The following is a 22,114-nucleotide window of genomic DNA, read 5'->3' as shown; positions in this document are numbered from 1 at the left end:
ATGAGGAACCTTGTCGAATGCCTTACTGAAGTCCATATAGATTATGTCCACTGCTCTGCCCTCATCAATCCTCTTAGTTACTTCAAAAAACACAATCAAGTTAGTGAGACATGATTCCCACTCACAAAACCATGCTGACTATCCCTAATCAGTCTTTGCCTTTCCAAATGCATGTTAACCCTGCACCTTAGAATCCCCTCCAACAATTTGCCTAGCACAGATGTCAGACTTATCAGTTTACAGATTTCTGGCTTTTCCTGACCACCTTTCTAAAATAGTGGCACTACGTTAGCCAACCTCCAGTCTTCTGGCTAATATTTCAGCAAGCGGCCCAGCAATCACTTCCTTAGATTCCTAGAGAGTTCTAGGGTACAAATGATCAGCTCCTGGGGATTTATCTTCTCTTAGCATTCCAAAGATTCACGTGTAAGAAATTTCTCTTCATCTCTATTCTAAATAACTGACCCCTTATTCTAAGGCTGTGCCCTGTGTTCTAGAATCCAAAGCCAGGAATGAGCAACAAATGCATGCGCTATAAATGAGTTTCAAAAAAAAAAGCTCTTTCAAAAGTTGTATGTTTCAGGAAGATCACCTTTCATTCTTACAAACTCGAATGAGTGGAGATTTAATTTACTCACAGTATAATCCTCTCATCTAAAGAAACAATCCAGTGAATTATCGCTAAACTGCCTCCTAGGTAAGCATGTCCCCCCTAATATATAAATACCAAAACACCACGTCTTTATAACTGAACAAACACCACACTTCAATCCCTTTGCAGTATAGACCAATATGCCATTTGACTTCCTAATAACCTGCTACATCTGTACATTAACATTTTATGTTCGCAATAGGAGTATCCCCACATACCTCCGAGCAATAAGTTTAACGTCTATAAAAAACAATTCTGCTTTTCTATTCTTAGCATCAATATCACTGTTGTATATTTTGAACAGAGAAGTTATCCAAAAAAGATTTACAATATGGACTAAATATTAACTTGGAAGCAGTGTTAAGTATAGGTTTCATGTTGGAAAATTCAGAATAATGGGTGTGCACCAATCCTAGATTTAATTGCAGGACCTGATTACCAATGTTGGTCTCAATTCCTCAGCTGCAGGCAGCCAGATTAACAGCCTAGCTGACTATTAGGTGGGGTAGCCTTTGGAATGGGGAGTGGAGAGTACCAAGAAGATCTGAGACAAAATCAATGTCTCGTGTCAGCAAAGATCAGGATACAGAGAAAAGGAAAAAAGACTTAAGATTGCAGATTAAATACATGATATCAACATAAACTTGATCAACTGTGAAACAGCTCTGATACTACCTAAACCAAACAAAATTCTAAAAAGTCATAAACTGAGGTTAGGCAAATGAGGTATTCATTTAATTACAATTATTTATTTAATATTCATAAAGAACACACTCTAATTCATTTTATCTATCAAGATACATATTTTGGAATTCCAGTTCTGCTTATTTTGCAACTGGTTCACCAGGTCGGATTATTTAGTGTCATTTGTAATGACGCATCCTGTTATGCTGACACTAAATTTGTACTTTGGAATCTAAAAATAAAACCAACAGAGACAAAGAAGAAAATAATACCTGTTATTTGTTCTTACCTGTGCAAAATCTGCAGCTAATCTCATTTTACCTCCTTCCCCCAGTGATTTCAGTAGACTTGCATTACGGATAAATAGCTGAATAGCTCTCTGTGCAATATTTTCTGTACTGTCATAGATGAAATCCATGCACTCAAAGTTTTTAAAGTAGTCATTCACAATACGTGATATAAAGCCTTGCAATTCTTTCATATAAAGAGAACATGGGACCTCTGGCTTCCCAGATGAAGACCTGTACAAATGTATATAAATCATTATTTAAACTATCCTTCCAGGAGCAAACAATCGCTTACCTAAGTTCTAAGAATATTTTTATTTTTCCTTTACTTAAAGTGTATTGTCAAATTCAGAAGAGCTTTACAATGAAGACATTCCAGTTTAGGTTACCTAAACTTGATTTTAATAGTTACCCAGCAAAGTCTTCTTGGTGCATAGTGATAATAATAGCCTCAACTGAGTCTTCCACAGAATTTAGTAATGGCTGAACTGCATTTCCCATGAGAGCTTGAATTGCCTAAAGTGAAACAAAGATTTAAAATTGAAATTTGATGTTAACAATTTGCTAAGTAGCTTTTAATCATTGTTGGACTATTAATTTTGCTTAAATTTGACACAAAAATATTTTCAGTAGCAGCAACCATAATTTGACTGAATTTTACATTTAGCTCGAGGGAGAGGGGATTAAGTCCAACATTTTATTTTAAATTATATAAGCACGATTATGAGTGCATAAAAGAAGAGCTGGTTAAAGTGAACTGGCAAAATAGGTTAAAGGATCTATCAACAGAAATGCAGTGTTGGATATTTAAAGGGGATATTTAAGATTTGAAAGCATGGATACATTGCAAATAAATTAAGATAAATTCCTCGGGGTGGACCCACTATCCATAGTTAACTGGAAGGATTAAAGACAATATCAAGCTTAAAAAAAAATTTCAAAGACTGAGTAAATGTTTGAAGCTGCAGGTGGATAACTACCTAGGTACAAATAGACTTCATCCTCAAAGTAGTAGCTATTGAAATTGATAATGCTTTGGTCTGAATTTTCCAAAACTCCCTTTATTTGGGTAAAATTACATGAGATTGCGAGAGAGCAAATTTAACTCCTTATTTTTAAAAAATTGAATCAGAAAATAGGAAACTGCAGAACAGTTAGTTCAACAGCTGTCTTAGGGAAAATATTAGAAGCTATTATTAAAGAAATCATAGCAGGCCATTTAGATTAGTTTAAGCTAATCAGGCAATCAACATTGTTTTGTTGAAGATGTAGATCCCGATGTAGATCCCAGGTGTATTCTGTTGATTATTTTGACCGATCTCGAAGCTGAGAGGTCCCACCTGGGATCTACATCTTCATTGTGAAAGCAAAATCATGTTTAATCAATATACTGGAGATCTTTGAAGAAGTAACATGTGCTGTGATAAATGATGGATGGACTGTACTTAGATTTCTAGAAGGCATTTGCTAAAGCACCATATAAAAGGTTAGCACAGAAAATAAAAACTCATGGTGAATGGGATAGCATATTGGCATGGATAGAAGATTGGCTGGGAAACAGAAAGCAAAGAGTAGGCATAAATGGGTCTTTTTCAAATTGCAGGATGTAACAAATAATGTGCAATTGGGGTTGGTGCTAGGGTCTCAGCTGCTTACAATTTATATAAATGGCTCAGATGAAGGGAGCCGAATATATTGTTGCCAAATTTACCGGTGACATAAGAATAGGTAGGAAAATAAGTTGTCAAGAGCACACAGGATTACTACAGAGAGATACAGATTGTTAAGTGAGAGAACAAAGATCTGGCAAATGGAGTATATTGTGGGATAACAAAAATTGTCCAATTTTGGCAAAAGTGTAAAAAGGAAGCATATTTAAATGGTGAGGGATTACAAAGTTCTGAAATGTAGAAGAACTTGGTAGCTTTGTGCATGAATCTCAAAGGGTGAGGAGGTATGAAGGTACAGCAAGTAATTAGGAAAATTAATTGATTATAATCTTTCACAAGGGAAATAGAATACAAAAGTAGGGAGGTTATGCTTCAGTTATACAGGGCACTGTTGAGACACATCTGTTGTGTCAGTAATGGTCACGTAACTTAAGAATGCAAATGTGTGGCAAACAGTTCAATGAAAGGTTACCAGACCAATACTTGGAAATAAGTGGGTTGTGTTACGAGGGAAGATTGGTCAAGCTAGTCTTGAATCTGCAGTTTAGAAAAACAAGGGATTACTTGATAGAAATAGAAGATCCTGAGGACTCTGAACAGGATGGATGTGGAAAGGATATTTTTTGTTATAGGAGGATGAAGAACTAGGGAACATTATTTAAAAATCAGAGATTGCACATTTAAAACAGAAACAAGGTGAGCTGACCTCTCAAAGGATCACAAGTCTTTGGAAATTTTGCTGAAAAGGCGGTGGTACTAAAGTCCTTGAAAATTTTTAAGTTTAAGGAAGAGGGAGATATATTCTTACTGAGCAAGAAGGTGAAAGGTAATCAAGGGTTCTTGGGAATGCATATTTGATGTTATAATCAGCAATGATCAAATTGAGTGGCAGAGGGACCAAATACTATACACCTGTTCCCTATTTGTATGCCAAATAATTTGAATAATGATAGCTGTTTCTCATTTCATAAAACTGCATATGATTCAGCACAAATAGACATAAAATAGCAAGTTCACGGAGAGATTACAAAAAAAGTGACTTAGACGAAGAGTAGAAACACACGCTGATACAGGGGGAATCTGGATGACCATAAACGTCTAATTCCTGTTTACAAATAATAGATAAACTTAACAGGCAGGACAGTTGTGGACTATCAATGGCAAAAAAAATTGTTTGAGACAATAATTCAGGCAAAATTACCTTGCTTTTGGGAAAGTATGGACTAATATTTGATAGGATGAACTTGAAGGAAATTTTTTTTTGGCTTGATTAAAACTTACGAGATTGAAGGGATAGTGGCAGGCAGCATCATACATGGCTAAGGCACAGAAAACAGGAGTGTTGATGTTAATCTTTATAGCATTCAGTGATATTCCACAGGGTCAGTATTTGGACCATTGCTCTTTTCATGTAACTTGGTGATTTCAATATGCAGGATATAATTCCAAAATGTAGTTAACAATACAGGAGATAGTGATACAATTCAGCACAGTATAGACAGGTTTGTGAAACAGGCATATAAATGACAGTTGAAATCTAACAGTTTTGTGGAGGTACTCAGAAGCTGAGGCTGTTTTCCTTAAAGGAGACTGCAAGGAAATTTTACAAAAGGTATTCAAAATCATGAATGGTCTTGTAAGAGCAAATAAAGACAATTTATTTCCAATTAGCAGAAAAATTGATAACCAGTGGTTGCAGTTTTAAAGTGATTGAAAGGAGATCCAGAAGTTCCTGCGATCTTCTTGAGATCCTTGACTTGAGAGGATTCAGAAAATATTTACAAGGATGTTGTCAGGTTTGGAGAGTTTGAGCTATATAGAGTGGCTGAATAGGCTGGGTCTATTTTCCCTGGAGGGTCACAGGCTGAGGGATAACCTTACAGAAATTGATAAAACGGATAGAATGAATGACCATGGTTTTTTATGGAATGGGACGATTGGGCACAGCCGTTTGGGCACCAGCATTTTGGCATGGTTGTTTGGGCACCAGCTGATTTGGCACCAGACGTTTTGGCACTAGGAAAAAACATTGATTGATTCATCATCATTTAAAGGTAGAACTTTAACAAGTTTTAAAACTGTAACTTGATTGGAAAATAAAAACATTAAATTTTGTTACACTAAGTTTGTCCATACAGTCAGATTTACAAATAAAGAAATATTCTTAGCACCAGAATGTCCATTGCCAAATGGACTGGCGCCCAAACAGCCGTGCCAAAATGCCTGCGCCAAAACATACCAAACCCGTTTTTTTACCCCAGGGTGGGTCGGGGAGTCCAAAACCAGAGGGCGTAAGTTTAAGATGAGAGAGAAAAGATTTAAAAGGGACCTAAGGAGCAATTTTTTTCAGGCAGAGGGTGGCACATGTATGAGATGAACTGCCAGAGGAAGTGTTGGAGGCTGGTACAATTACAACATTTAAAAGGCATCTGGATGGGTACACGAATAAGAAGGGTTTAGAGGGATGTGGGTCAAATGCTGGCAAATGGGACTAGATTCAGTTAGGATACCTGGTCGGCATGGTCGAATTGGATCAAAAGGTCTGTTTCCAAGTTGTACAACTCCATGACTCTATGTTGCAGAATTTTTTACAAAACGGTCTTAAAGGTTGGTGAAATCAGATTTCATATTAACATCCATAAAGAATTGGATAAATGCTTAAAGGGAGAAATCTGCCAAGGTTATGAAGAAAAAGCAGGATTAAAATTAGTAAGATAATTCCAAGAAGCTGGCAAAAGCTGTTGTGCAGTTTCATATTATGATACATCAGAAATGTATTCCTAAGGATGGTTGTTAAGATATATTATTGAATCAGATGGATGAGAGATATATTTTGTAACAGTCCACACCATTGCTCTCACTTCAGACAGGATAACAATGACATTTGTTCTTGGAATTTCCTTGGATGGGGATTCTTCCAATTGGCTACTGGAGCTATGGTGGAAGATCAGCTATATTCTCAGATAAACTGTGTAAACGAGATTTCAATAATGCAAGTGTAAATTCCTGATTTGATTTTTTTCAATTTAAAAAAACCCAAAGGAAAAACCAAAAACAGTATTGCACTCCTTCTGTTAATGTCATGAATACAAAAGAGACAGTAATACAATAGCCAGAACGTGCTTGCAATTTACCTCCAAAGCCATTCTAATTGTTTGTTCAGCAGCTGAAGGTAAAGAGCTCAATGTAGATAATACCTGGAAATGCAAGCATTGATAAGTAAACTTGGTATGGTCGGTTTGAATACATATCTCCTCTCGATTCCCTTTCACTAAACTTAGAAACTCAAGTTTATGAACTTAGTAACTGTATTTTGTACAGTATCTAATATATTTTTAAGAATAGACTTCTTAAAATTGCACTGAAAATTCCAAATGTCAACAACAATTAAATGAAATTTTGACTAAGACTATGACAATATGAAGAAGGAAGGAAATAAGATCGTGGGTTTCAAGACTGCGATGAGGAGAGTTATTAAAGGGATACTATTATCTTCTTTCTTTTTGAAGACTGCATATGCTCTGTGAAGAGTAAATTATTGAGAAAAAATAATGACCATCTCCTTTGATAGCCGCATGACCACGTTTACTAATTATTGAGCACTTGCCTACTGCACTTCAGTTAAAAGCAGGTTTAGTTTGACAAAAGTGTCAGAACAAATAAATTAATTATATGATGGTTCTACCAAAACTACATCTCTACCTACCGCTGACAGGACTTTCGGGAATTCTTTCCACACCCATTCTCATGGCCCAACCTCACCCCAAGGCAGGAAACATTGGTCAAGCTTTAAAAACATTTAAACAGCAGTAAGGTCTGGTAAACTGCATAATTTCTTTGCCTGAAATCTGTAAACGCTGATTACTAAGAGAACAGATGTGGTGATACATTCTGGGGTTTCAATAGGAAGTCTGCTGATGATCGTTGAGACAGGGTCACCTACTTGCTATCTCTCTATTTTCTGTCTTCATACACAAGCATGAAGATGTCATGGCACAGGCTAAAAATGTAGAAAAATATTTTGTGTGTGTTTTCTTTTTAAATCTCTTTAATAAAAGATCATCAATTCCCTGTTCTGTCTTATTTTGTTTCACATCAAGAATGAGTTCTCTCTACGCTGCAGCAATACCAGTGAAGGTGCATCCAGTATTTTTGACTTGGAAATCTGACTTGGAATTTACACTATTATGTCAGGAGAAAATCCCAGTTTAATGCAATTTTACAGTGAATCTGCTCCAGATGAAAGTTCAGCCCTTACAGTTAAATTGACAGTCTTCACTTCAAAATTATTCCAGATTAAGGAAAAGTAGACATACAATATAATAACCTATGTCATTCATTATTTTTCACGGTTGTTTAAAGCAATTATAATAGATAAAAATGAATAAAGTTGACATTCAACAACAGATGTCAACTCTTACCTTCAACATTAACTGATTCAATTTGTATAACGAATTCACCACTGCTACATTCCTTCTCTGTCCCTCAGTCAGTGGCCCAATCACTTGACTAGCATCACCCTGTGTGGACAACTGCAAAACAAATTTTTAAAATTGTCTAAATTAGGTACAACAATGTTCCTGTATTCTCATTCTTTCAACACAATGTAAATCAACAACCAAAATGTAAATCAACAAGAATGTCTTCTAGCTGGACAAGACTGTTTGGTTTTCATCAAGGTTTTTAGATCACAGGTTTTGTTCAACATGCTTCCCACACTTCACTTACAGTCATAGAGATGTACAGCATGGAAACAGACCCTTCGGTCCAATCCGTCCATGCCGACCAGATATCCCAACCCAATCTAGACACACCTGCCAGTTTGACCAGGCAGATGGAGTATACGGCATGACAGAGATTTTAACGTATACTGCATCACCAAGACAGCCTATTTGAATTCTACCACCTTGCTCCATATCTACCTTATTCTCACTGCCACTGAAATCCTCAGTCATACTTTTATTGCCATCAAATATGTCTACATCATTCGCTGCCTCCCAAGTTTGAATTGAGAGTACTATACTATGATTTCCCCCTCTGTTCCCATCAAAAGAACTTTTAGCTATTGTGATCCTGGTTACTCAGATTCTCTCCTTAAAATTCCTAGCCTTGTAACATTCACAACTTTCAAAAGACTCCTTACATTCTGTGCGATTAATGACACTGTTGATCGCCTCACCCAATTCCTCTCATTTTCTGTTCAGACTCTAAATCCATTATCAACTTGCAAATTGCCTTACATACTATATCTTCCATAAAAATCTTAAGTAAGTATGTGTATGCTGCTGTTGAAGTATGAATATGGAAACCAGGAAAATTAAACACTCAGGTTAAATTAATATGAAAGTAGAGTTGCATTCACATTAACTTGGGAATCTTACACATCAAGAAATAAGTAGGAAATTTGGACAGGATTTTCCATTTTGGCTTGAGATCCCAACATAGGCACCAAATGCAGATCCCAACCTTGAACCATGATAGGGGCAACAATCCAATAAATATTTTTGTTGTACTGACCAATTATCGATCAGAAGGTACATTTACATTCTCACTAGCTCTCAAAATTTGAGGCATCCTATCAGCACTTTTAAACACTTAAAAATACAAAATAGCTACTCTATTTCTTTCTCTCTCAGGAGATTTCTGCCAGCTATTCTTTTAACTAACATATTCCACATTCTTACCATTCTGTGAACATTTCTCCCAAAATTCCCATTCAATTTATTACTGTATTTTACTTGACTTTGCAAAGGATTCACAAATTTTTGCATTTGTACTATAAATTGGGCATGGAAGTTGGACATTGGTCTGTAGTTAAATAGCAGACAAGGTTTGTAACTTGAAAATCAAGTAGGATTGTGTGGTGCACATCTTTAGCTGCACAAAAGAATGGTGCTTTTAGAACAGTGAGGTTACGATATTATGAAACACAACAGCAAAAGGAAGCTTTGAACTTAGGAGAAGTTGCCTGATGACAGCCCTCAGATTGTTACAGATCTGTGTATGCACTGCAGCCAAAGATATCCAGAAGTCAGCAACATCTTCCTGTTCGAATGAAGAGACAGAAAACCTAAAGAGTCTTAAAAATAAATAATACTGATACAAGACAAAAACCTATATCACTTGATCATCTATCAAATTGAAGAATGACCATCAGTCTACAGACAATTTATCATAATTACTAAAATAAAAAGAATAGAGAGCAGTAACTCTTCCTTTTGTGGTCTGGACTTTTAATCTACAGATTTTTTTTCACCTGTAATATCTGTATCAAACTATCTATCTTCTGTCCATGTTACAGGGTAACAAATTATACACTTAGGATTTTAAAGGGATATAATTTAAGTTACTCAATAGTGGATTAGCGACTTTTTCTCTGCCATTTGTTAAATAGTTTTCTTACAATAAATAGAGCTATTTTCCTGTTGATGACAAAACCTGGTGCGAATTACTTTTGACTTTCAGAGTAAAGTAAATTCTATCACCTTTGTGATTCGAATGTATTTTTTTTTACATTTGTGATGGCTTGTAGAATAGTGGGGACCTTTTGCCTGAAATGTTGATTTTCCTGCTCCTCGGATGCTACCTGACCTCCTATGCTTTTCCAGCACTACTCTAATCTAGACTGTGATCTCCAACATCTGCAGTCCTCACTTTCGCTTTGTGGAATAGTGGGGCTAGTTTATCAGCAAACTTTTCCCAATTAAGTCATAATAATTTCTAGCTTTAGATGCAGCCACAAGTGGATACATTTTCACAGTATCTAGATTATTTTTGCTATTAAAAGAGATCTATGAAGTATCGAGAGTGGATGCAAAGGAACATTTAGTAGACAGTGACCAGTGTCCCAAAATATCAGTTAACTATGAAAAATGATGAAGAGTATTCCAGAGGAGAAGATAATTAATCAGGCAAATGAGAATCAAACACTGGCAGGTAAACTAACTGAATAATTAGCTGTCTAGACAGAAGATGATTCAAGTATATTACCGACCACACAGGGCAGGAAAAACCAATTCAGAGTTTCCTGGATATCAAAAGAATGCAGTAAAATGAAGCAGAAAAGTGTATGACAATATGACATGTCAGATTGATAATGTAAATGTGAATAATATTGAATACACCGAGAGCGAAAGAGAGAAATATCACACAAGCACCAGCAATAATAATAATCTTACAATAATCCTCAGATATAAAGATGGTGTCACTGGAAAATTCCAAATAATTCCTCCTTATTTAAAATGGGGGCTAGGATAAACCCAACAACTAGAGTCAGTTTAAGCTCAGTGCTAGAGAAACTTTTAAAAATGATAACCTGGGATAAAATTAGCAGTAGCTTTGACAAAGCTGGACTATTGAAAATGGTATAAAACTTGGTACAAAAAGTATTGTCAACTGTGACAAGGAGAATGATAGATTTCAAGAGGTAATAGGCTGGGAAATGGAGAGATGTGGCAGATGAAATTTAATGCAAAGCAATGTAAAGTGATGTATTTTGGTCAGAAGAACAAAGAGAAACAAAATAAAATCAAGGATATGAAGCAAACTAATTAATTAACTGCATAAATAGAGATTAATAGGTATGACCTTATAGTCATTATGGAAACATGGTTAAAAGATGATCAAAAATGGGCACTAAATATTCATGATTTGTGACTTTTCAAAGGACAGGAAGGAGGGAAGGGTAGTGGGTAACTTCATTAGCATGAAGTAGAACAAATATTTAAGCAAGAAATAATTTTGGATTCGAAATGCATGATCGACATAGGTGGAGTTACAAAATAACAAGGGAAGATGACACTGGTGGGAGCAGTCTATAAGCCCCTTGACAGGAGCTATACTGTCGATCGATAATTAATCAGGAGGTAATGAAGACACATAAAAATGGCAGCACATTAATCATGGGTGACTTTAATGCTCCTAAACTTTGGGAAAATCAAACTGACAGAGTTAGCACCATGGGAGCAATCAAAGAATACATTTGGGACAACTTCCTTTGTGGATCAAAACAAGGATGAAGCTATTTTGAATCTGGTAATTGATGCTCCCTCTAAGCTGTGTGCATACCAACCGGCATGTCAATGCACTGATTTCTGGTTCTGCAAGTCATTCCCATGCATGCACCTCAGACCCACTAGTACAGGGGCAGCAAGGTGGCTCAGTGGTTAGCTCTGTTCAGCTGCAAGTGAGCCAAGTGAAGTGTTTTCCCGAAAAGCAGAACTACACATATCTATGGGTCCGCTTCTGAAAATATTTTTGGTCTTTAGATCTTTTGTTTTTGGACAAACAAATAAATGATATCCCAACTAAATAACTTGTGATCCTTATCAAGGATCTCTGACAAATGACAGCATTATTTAACTTCACAGCCAATCTTGAAGTATTCAATCGATGCAAATCATAAGTTTACTAGGAGATCATGAAGTGAATATCGGTGTAAAAAATGAACAAACTATTGGAAAATTAGTAACAAAAAGTGCAGTGAACAAATCTGATTAAGAAAAAAATCAGCATTGGTGAGAGTTGGATGACATGGTTAGTTACACAGTGTATATGCAAATTATATATCTCAATTTTTTAAATTGATTTGTAGAATTTTAATTTGAAAAATTAAAAAGTCTGGCATTTTGCAATAATTCATTTGTTCTGATTTTTGTGGACATGACATTCCTTGACATTTTTTAAAAAAACATTCCAGAGATCTGAAGAACAGTCATGGGACTTGAAACCTAAGCTCTGTTTTCTCTCTACAGATGCTGCCAGACCTGCTGAGTTTCTCTACCGCAGTTTTTTTATTTCAATTTCCTCGAATATTAGGAAGATGCCAGGCTGTAGCTGTACAGGAACAGCGACATAAGGGTGTTAGTTAGTTCTGAGGTACCTTCGTCGGTGTATAGTTGGAATGTTATCAGGTCCACAGCATTTGGTCCATCATCTATTTTAAAATCTCACATGGAATAAATTGATTTGGCTGGTAACTGGTATCTGTGATGGCAGGATTTCAGGAGGAAGGAGAGATGGATTGAACACTTGGCACTTCTGGCTAAAGGTATTTGCATATGTTTCATCCTAGTCTTTTGCACAGAAAAACCAGATTCCCCTCATCATTGAAGGTAGGGATATTTGTAGATCTCCTCTTCATGTTAATTGTTCAAATGCCCAATACAATGTACTATAGTTGTGACAAATGCTGAGCTTTGATATGATCGGTTGAATGTGGGATCAGTTTGCTTTCTCACATCTGCAATTTAGCATGAATATAATCCTGTGGTTATAGCTTCACCAAGTTGACACTTTGTTTTTAGGTATGCCTAGTGCTCCTTTTTAGCATGCTGTCTTGCACTCTTCATTGACGTAGGCCTAATCTCTGGGTGATGGTAATGGTAATGGACAGGTGAGGTAATGAGTTTATACACTGTGCTTAAATACAATTCTGCTGCTGCTGCCAGAGGACCAAAGCACCTCCTAAACACGTGAAGGTGCAAGATATATTCTGAATCCATCCAAGTTAGCACACATAGCACAATACTAATTACTTCAGGGGACATAAAAGAGTCAACCACTGTAGGTGTGGAGTCACATACAAAGAACAGCTGATTTTCCTTCTCATAAAGGAGATTAGTGATCTAAATAGTGTGGTCATATAATAGTCACCATTAATTAGACTAGCTTTTTATGTCAGATTTATTAATTAAAATTTCACCACAGTGGGTTCTGAACTTGTCTCTGAAGTATTAGCCTGGCCTCTGTATTATTAATTCAGCAACAGTATAATTATGCTATTGTTTCCTATACCACTACGCTGCTTCCTACACCATGCCAGGTCCTGAATTTTATATGCTGTAAGAGTAGGTGTTTGCATGTGGTCTAGCCCAATGGGACAATTATAAAAAAACGTATAGCGAGCTTGAGGATCTCATCTGCTCAGAACCAAAACAAGCTTAGACAAATTTCTTCAGTACAAAACTAAGGATGCTGAAAACCTGAAATAGAAACAAGCCATTCTGATGAAAGGTCATTGCAACTTGAAACACTAATTCTATTTCTTTCCACATATGTTGTCTGATATGTTGAGTATGTCTAGCACTTTTATTTAAAATTTCATCAATATTTAAGCAGGAACAGAAAGAATAATTTGATGTCAGTTCCAGGGAAGATTGAATTGACAGTTTAATGCTGGCCGTTAATGTATCCTTCTAATAGTGACATTATACATATGTTACAAAACCACTACTTTGCAGTACAATGAGAAATCAAAATCATAAGTGTCAAATGTTATTGATTACATAACAAATCTTTAGTATCATTACTGTATGTCGTATAAACTTTATTTATCAATCAAAACATTTTGCTCCAAATTTACCTGTGAATGCATTTGTTTACAATCCTGATCCATGAAGGCATTAATTGTTAATGACCTTAGAGTGTTTATAGCATTCTTATTTAAAAAAGGACTAGCAAGACTAAATATAATATTTCTGTCACCAGGTGTGTTAGTTAACTGAACATTTGTACAAAACAAGTATTGTAAGTGACACAGATGTAATTATGTTCAGTGGCTAATCTAATGATTAAAATTAAGCCTTTCAGAGTTCACTTTAGGTTGACAAAAAGAAAATACAGAGTGGATAAAACATCCGCTTAAATTGGTTTTTGTATCAAGTCTCAGGGATGTTATTACACACTCCTAAAGCAGGTGGGATTTGAACCTAGGCCTCCACACCCAGAGATAGAGTCACTATCACTATGCAACAAGATAATTCATCTTGATATTCCATTAAATTCCATTTTATGGCTAAGGTGCTAATGTAAGATGTTGACATTCACAGACTGAAACCAGTAAAGTTCATAATCTCCGTAAGTGTTCAAATGATCGAAAAATATAAACTGTTTTTGTTAGCAGCTGTAACTAAAATATAACTTGTACTGCCAAATATGTAGTACAATCTTCAATCTTTTATTAGGCTTGAATTTTATCAGAAAAGCCATTCTGTTTATTGTGTTAAAATGTCAACTGGACTACCAAGATATATACGTAAGTAAATTATATCAGATAAATTTGGGATTTTTCTCTACAAACAAAATACAAATTAGGTACTGGCATATACAATTCTCAGTAATACTAGATAAGTATTTGTAACATTAATCTAACCGAAATGATAGATTAAAAAGGGAAGAGTTCAATAACAAAACTGAAAATTGCAAAAAGATTATGATTTACTTATGAAGATAACACTGCAGTGGAATGAGTTGAAGCATAAAAGAGCCATTGCTGAACAAATTGTATCAGTGCCCCAATGTACTTACCATTTAATGAAATAACATTTTAGAGCTTACTACCCATTTCAACTGAAAAGGCAAATTATTTCCATACTCAGCCTGATTAAAGATCAATAAGTGCACTTTATAGATCTAAGGAAATCAATTTCTACCATATAAAAATATTTAGCCTAACTATACATTGACTTAATAGAGGAAACAGGGATCCAAGGAGAAAACAAAAGAATATAATTAGCAGTTGTTGAATCATTTGAATCAATACTATAAACATAAAATTGTCAGTGTGACCTCAGTATTATTGTTCAATTTGTTCTCCTTAAACAAATGCTCCACAACAGGCTAGTTATGGTAGACATAAATTTATTTCAGTTCATCAGATTTCACTATAAAAAGTGAAGCATTAGTCCTTGCTGAAATACTGAAAAATAAAGATTTCAGAAACTGTATGCAAGTCAAAAGATCAAGATTAATCTGTATTCAGAAAGACCTTATATTTTTCATTTTCTTTCTAATATATTACTAACTCTGAATTACTGAGGTATACATGACTTACAAGTTGTTCAGATTTTACTCCAAATAACTGGATGGTCTTAGCAACGTTCCTTGCAACAGCAAGACTCAAGTTTAGATCCACAGAGGCCACATTGAATTCACTGAAAGTATAAAGAAGAATCCATGAAAAGCTATTTCAAATCTCTGTGAAGTTTTAATTACAAATTAAAAGAGATCACATCAGAAGCTTTTGACTGTTTACATTAAATGTTATGTTTTCTGACACAATTTGTATCAACTTAAATATGACTGAATATCGTGGTGGCTTCACACTTGGTAGCTAGTCTAACTTTAGCTCACCTTCGCACAATAAATGCAAGATTCTTTCCCCTGCCTGTACTGAGTTGGTAAGGTTAATTGCAAAAAGGGCACAACAATTGGTCTGACCATGTGTTGGACAGGAGGAAAGGTCTTGCAGTGTGTGGATATATGCCTACTACTCAGGCCCTTATGAAAATTGCAAAAGGACTCGAGGCAAGAACAGGATTGACCTCAGCTGGCAAGTCTCAGCAGCTCCAATGACTAGCCTCCAGCCAAGTTGAACATCATATTTTACTACCCTCAGAAATAAGTAATAATCCTTGAGGGGGGACATGAGTGTCAAATAGTACTGAGAAATCAAAAACCAGCAAAACACCAGTGACTCCCAAAGAAAATATTAGGGTAACGACAAAAACAGAAACTCCGGCCTGGTGTATTTGTCAAACTTTATTCAGAAATAGGAGTTTCTTTCCATAAGGTTTGCTTTATACTTTTCCGTGTTTTGCATAAATGTCACAAAAAGGAAGTTTAAAAAAAATCAATTCGAATTTCACGAGAACTGAGGAAGTAAAATTGATGGTGTACTTTGTCCTTTTATAAGCGGATTGTAAATTTTAAAATATGCAAGGATTTGTTTGAAAAAGATACACCCATTTCTTGCCGTTGTGCTTCACATTCATTTTAATAGAATGGCTGTAGTAAGAAACAAGCATTTATTTATAATGAAATAATGTTTCAGGTAATTGTAAATTCAATTTCAATGGTAAAGTCATAGAGAAATAAGCTCATTATGTTCCATTTTTCCTGGGCATTTGGCCAATGAGCTCTGATCTATTTTTAATGATTTGTTTCCAGAAGAAAATTGCTTAAAGAAACAAATGGTTAGTAAGCATCAATCATAAAACCCAATAAAAAAGGAGAACATAATTTGCAAATCCTATCAAACTTTGTTATGCAGAACATATTTTATATCTTGTTGTAATGGATAGCACGTTAATCATTTTACCTTTTCGATATTTTCTTGCTAATCAGTCAACGAACTGCTAAAAGGATTTCAGCTGAATTTTATAATAGCTGCCCTCAAGTAAAACATTAGCAACTTGCATTTATAAAGTGCTTTTAAACTAATAAAATGTCTCAAAGCATTTTGCAAGTGTTATCAAACAAAAAAAATGACAGTTAATTAGCTGATGCACCTTTCTCTTTGCACCAAAACCTACCTTGCAATAGTTTTAATGATGCTATCAAGCTCATCATTTGAAGGTGGATTACGTCCTCCAGGAGGAAAAACAAGGTTGATTGGATCAAACAGTCGTGATAATGATTTTGAGAGATATGCAGACTCATAGAATTGGAGAGAATCTTTCAGGGCTTTCTCAGGGCTAAGGAAATTAGAGATTATTATAACTTAGCATATTAATGAATATAATTATAGAAATTATATTCTTTGAATATATTAACACAGGCACTTGCTCTATAGTAAAGATACTTATGTTACATTCTCCATTTTTATTGCAGCAACTATACAGTAATCAAACACTAATTTCAAAGCTTGTGTGAATTCTCATCAACTCAATAATTTAAGCATTACATGCTTGAACTTGCAATAATTGTCACTGATTGCATCATTAATACAAAAGGATGAGACTTAATAAAGCTCTGGTTAGGCCCCATTTGGAGTACTGTGTCCAGTTTTGGTCCCCACACCTCAGGAAGGACATACTGGCACTGGAACGTGTCCAGCGGAGATTCACACGGATGATCCCTGGAATGGCTGGTCTAACATATGAGGAACGGCTGAGGATCCTGGGATTGTATTCATTGGAGTTTAGAAGATTAAGAGGAGACTTAATAGAGACGTACAAGATAATACATGGCTTGGAAAGGGTGGACGCTAGGAAATTGTTTCTGTTAGGCGGGGAGACTAGGACCCGTGGATACAGCCTTAAAATTAGAGGGGGTCAATTCAGAACAGAAATGTGGAGACATTTCTTCAGCCAGAGAGTTGTGGGCCTGTGGAATTCATTGCCGCAGAATGCAGTGGAGGCCAGGACGCTAAATGTCTTCAAGGCAGAGATTGATAAGATTCTTGATGTCTTGAGGAATTAAGGGCTATGGGGAGAATGCGGGTAAGTGGAGTTGAAATGCCCATCAGCCATGATTGAATGGTGGAGTGGACCCGATGGGCCGAATGGCCTTACTTCCACTCCTATGGTCTTATGAATTTAATTGTTAAAATTTAAATTTCAACAATCACCACATTAACCCTTATTAAAATCAAAGTGATTTGCAAGAATATTACTCCACGTAATATTTCATTAAATTCCAAAAAAAAATCTAAAGACATATTCTGGGGGGATCCAAGATGGCGGCGACCCAGCAAGTCTGAGTCTATAGTGCTCCTCCCAAGACTTGGGCAAAGTGGGTCACCCACCCCACCACACTCACCAAGTCATTCAAAATATTTTTTACTTAATGTAATTAGTTGCTTAGTACTGCATTTAAACAATTTAATCTTTAGGCACGGGGTTGTTTTCCCATGTTATTTTGTATTATTATATTTAATTATTACTTGTTGAGGTTGTAATTTTATAGTTATACATGGTATTAACATTACCAAATATATTCAGGTGCTGGTGTGGGTGGGGGGGAGGGGGGTGGTAGGAGGAGGTAGGGTGCTCACTGTTAACTCTAGCTCTGTAGTATATTTGAATTCTCTTCATCCTATCGAGAAACGCCTGGGTCAACAGTGGGGCACTGGTTGGGAGATGATACAATAGACTGTTGGAAAGGAAGTGATACCCCCTGGGAACAAGGGGGAAAATCTCCATTTAAATAAGTTTTGTATTTTTTTTATTTAGAAATAGTTTTTTATTATATCGATGTGAGTATATTAAAGAGCCTTTATTTTTGTAAGCTTTATATGCTCTATGCTCGGGATGTTCTGGATAGGGTTTCCCCTCCCGAGGGGTCTCGGACTGGCCCAGACGATTATGGTTGATCAGTCGGTTAAGTGGTGCACCTGGAATGTCAAGGGGAGTAATTCACCAGTCAAAAGGAAGAAAATATTATCAAACCTCAATAAAGAAAGGGTCGATATAGCTCTCCTACAGGAGAGGCACTTATTGGATAAAGAACACTTGAAATTACGACAGGGTGGATTTGATCAGGTCTTTTTTTTCGTCTTTCAGCTCAAAAAGCAGGGGAGTTGTTATTCTTATTCAGAAAAATTTCCCTTTCAAAATTCTAAATCAGATAAAAGACGAATCTGGACGATATATTCTGATTAAAGCCCTTACAAATGGAGAGGAATATGGGAGCTTAAATTTGTATTGCCCCCCGGCACATTCTTTTAAATTTATAACAGAAGCCTTCTCAAAATTTATGGCTCTTCAGTGCTCGTCATACAATTAAAATCTTCCCCTATAATTGTAGTATGGACCCAGAAATAGATAAGATTCTCAAGAGTACTGCAGGAATATCTCCCAGATTTAGACAATTGGTGGATTTGAACAAAGAATTAGGACAAGAAGATGTATGGAGTTGCCTTCATCCACAGGGCAGAGATTTTTCTTTTTACTCCAATCCACATACATGCCATACCAGAATAGAAATGTTTTTTGCCCCCTCGATTTTTAAAAATTCCATATCATCCTGTAAAATAGGTAGTATAGCAATTTCTGATCACGCTGCTGTATATATGGAAATAAAGGTGAGGAACAATGAGACATCCCCCCGGCATTGGCGTATGGAAGGTAGTAAATTTGTAAAGTACTTCTCTCAAGAATTCAAAACATTTTTAGAAATTAATTCAGGTACAGCTAGCAACCCATCAATGATGTGGAAGACCATCAAAGTTTACACGTGAGGTTTGATCATCTCATACTCAGCGACCCAGAAAAAATTAAAGGAAGAACAACAGCATCTGCTCGAACCTCGCTTAAAAGCATCTGAAACAGCATACGCTGATAGATCTTCTATTATCAAATTGCAAAGGATGACAGCCCTTAGGACAGCTCTAAACACCACGCTTACCCAAACGGCTAAGATGGAACTATTATTTGCAAAACAAAGGTTATATGAATTTGACGATAAACTGGTAGATATTTAGCATTTCTCGCAAAGAAGAAGGCGGCCCCTCAAACTATCACGGCTATCAAGGAAAGTACAGGAATTCTGACTCATGGTCACAAAAGGATTAACGCAATCTTTAGAAATTTTATTCTGTTTTATATAAATCACAGGCTTGCGAAGACAGGACTAGGAGGATGCAGTCATTTTTTAAACTCCAGAACAGGTATCAGTCTTGAATGTTCCCCTAACAAGCCAAGAAATACTTTACGCAATCAGGCAACTTCAGAGCAGTAAGGCACCTGGCCCAGATGGCTTTCAAGCTGAATTCTATGAAGAATTTACAGGAATATTGGCTGGTCCACTTACGGACATGTATAACTACGCACACAGTCAGGATTGTCTTCCGCCTTCGCTGAAAAAGGTGAATATCTCTCTTATCCTCAAAAAAGGAAAGGACCCAGAAGATTGGGTGTCACACAGACCAATATCCTTGCTAAATGTAGATTTTAAAATCCTCTCTAAAACGTTAGCATTGAGGCTAGAAAGGGTATTGCTGCATATCATAAAGGAGGATCAGACGGGGTTTATTAAGGGCCGTAGATCATCCAATAACGTTAGAAGGGTATTGAATGTGATTCAAGCCTGCCACCAGGGAAAGATACCAGATGTAGTAGTCTCATTAGACGCAGAAAAGGCATTTGACAGGGTTGAATGGCCATATTTGTTTTACACATTGGAAAGGTTTGGCGTTGGAAAGGGGTTTACCAAAAGGGTCTCAATGCTGCATAGTGATCCCAAAGCAGTTGTGATTACCAATGGATTAGGCTCGGATAGCTTCAGTGTTGATAGGGGCTGCCGTCAGGGATCTCTCACCATTGCTATTTACGCTAATAATCGAGCCACTAGCAAAAGCTATACGGGCTGATCCTAATATAACGGCCCCGAGGATTGATACAGGTAAACATAAAATTACCCTTTATGCAGACGATGTTCTTCTATTTCTCAGTAATCCCCTGATGTCCGTGCCTCGCTTAATCCAAGTTATCAATACATTTAGTGTATTTTCAGGCTATAAAATTAATTTCTCAAAATCGGAGACTATGCCAATGGGTGGCCTTGCTAGTATATCCCACTTAGTGGATGGATCCCACTTTCCCTTTTGGTGGTCCCTGGAGGGTTTCTTATATTGAGGCATTTTTTACTACTCCAGTATTTGGTCAATTATACAAGCTTAACTTTGTGCATTTACTGGAAAAGATAAGGCAGGACCTCCAGCGATGGGGAGACCTTCCAATTTCCTGGCTAGGTAGAATAGCACTAATTAAAATGAATGTCCTACCCTGCCTCCTTTACCTTATGAGAATGCTTCTGGTGATGCTGCCGAGGCTGGCACGACGTAAATTATATGGTTGGTTGGGTTCCTTTATCTGGAATCATAGACGGCCCCTCATTAAGCTGAAGAAGCTACAGCTTCCACAGGCAAGAGGAAGATTGGATTTCCCAGATTTTAGGAAATATCAGTTAAGTTCCCTATTACGTTACATAGCCGATTGGGTCTTGTCTGACCCGCAATCAATCTGGCTGGAATTCAAGGCTTCTCAAGTAAAATGCCCACTTATTAACCTTTTATTTTCAGACAAAAGGAAAATCATTACGGATCAATGTAAAAACCCTATAATACTAAACCCAATTAAAGCTTGGAATATAATGCGGCAAAATGAGGGCAACTCACATAAAACATTCCCCTATGCTCCGATAGTAGGAGCATGGGGGATTTCAACGGGGTTTACAGATGTCACTTTCAAACTCTGGACATCCAGGGGTACTTCATGTTTAGGGGATCTGTTTAAAGAAGGGGTCCTGATGTCTTTTGAACAGCTGTGTCATAAATTTGGATTACCTAATGGAGACCTCTTTCGATACTTTTAATAGCAGAGAAGATGGAGACAGCCAAATGTGTCACAACTAATCAATTAAGAGCCTCTTCCTGTCAATGTAGGCATTTTTCTTGACTCTAGCCTCAGCACAGTGCAGTACCAGCAGCGACCACTACTTTTGATAGCACTTGCTGAGTCATCAGTGGCCCTCCAAATATCCAATAGCTTTTTTTGAGGGGGGTGCGGGGACTCCCTTCATTTAATAGGATGGGACTCCTGACAGCAGCTAATTAACTCGATTGCAGCTGGGTGGTGGGACTATCAAGCGGAGAAAGATACCTCTCTGAATAAGATGATGTTAAGAAAGCGAAATTTGGTTAAACAGGTACGTTTTAAGAAATGTAGGAAATTAAAGGTTTTGAAGAAGGAATTCCAGATCTTAGAGCCCAGGCAACCAAAACCATGGTTCTCTGTGATGGATTGATGTAAACTGTGACCAAGAAAAAGGCCAGAATGGGAGCAGCATCATGTGTCATGCATACATGATGAATTAAAATAACCTTACTCATAGTCTTGCTTCTTCAACATAAATAGGTCTTGTGTGTCTTCCTCTGCCGCTGGTAGTTCAGGGGGTGAGTCTGAATTTCCACCAGTTGTTATACTGTTCTGTATACTTTGGCTATACTGTTGCAACCGTTTCCACAGATCATTATATAATCGCAACAATTTTGGATATTCTCCTTCAAACGCTTGCTTCAGGAATGTGGATGCTGTGGA

At 36.6% G+C, this 22,114-nt stretch overlaps 1 protein-coding gene across 2 annotated transcripts in view; it reads right to left on the bottom strand.

Annotated features, from left to right (window-relative positions):
• Positions 1–22,114, bottom strand: part of cog5 (component of oligomeric golgi complex 5) — a 127,060-nt gene that overhangs the window by 10,084 nt on the left and 94,862 nt on the right. For both annotated transcript variants that reach the window (XM_060842895.1, XM_060842896.1), the window contains 7 exons: positions 21,903–22,107; positions 16,607–16,768; positions 15,127–15,226; positions 7,715–7,825; positions 6,428–6,490; positions 2,036–2,139; positions 1,626–1,857 (listed from right to left, as the gene is read on the bottom strand). In XM_060842895.1, coding sequence (XP_060698878.1) covers positions 1,626–1,857; positions 2,036–2,139; positions 6,428–6,490; positions 7,715–7,825; positions 15,127–15,226; positions 16,607–16,768; positions 21,903–22,107 — 977 coding nt within the window. The remainder of the gene's footprint in view (positions 1–1,625; positions 1,858–2,035; positions 2,140–6,427; positions 6,491–7,714; positions 7,826–15,126; positions 15,227–16,606; positions 16,769–21,902; positions 22,108–22,114) is intronic.

Source organism: Hemiscyllium ocellatum, chromosome 23, assembly GCF_020745735.1.
Source record: "Hemiscyllium ocellatum isolate sHemOce1 chromosome 23, sHemOce1.pat.X.cur, whole genome shotgun sequence".
In the NCBI taxonomy this organism is placed as follows: domain Eukaryota; kingdom Metazoa; phylum Chordata; class Chondrichthyes; order Orectolobiformes; family Hemiscylliidae; genus Hemiscyllium; species Hemiscyllium ocellatum.
This window is presented reverse-complemented; position numbering and strand designations above follow the sequence as displayed.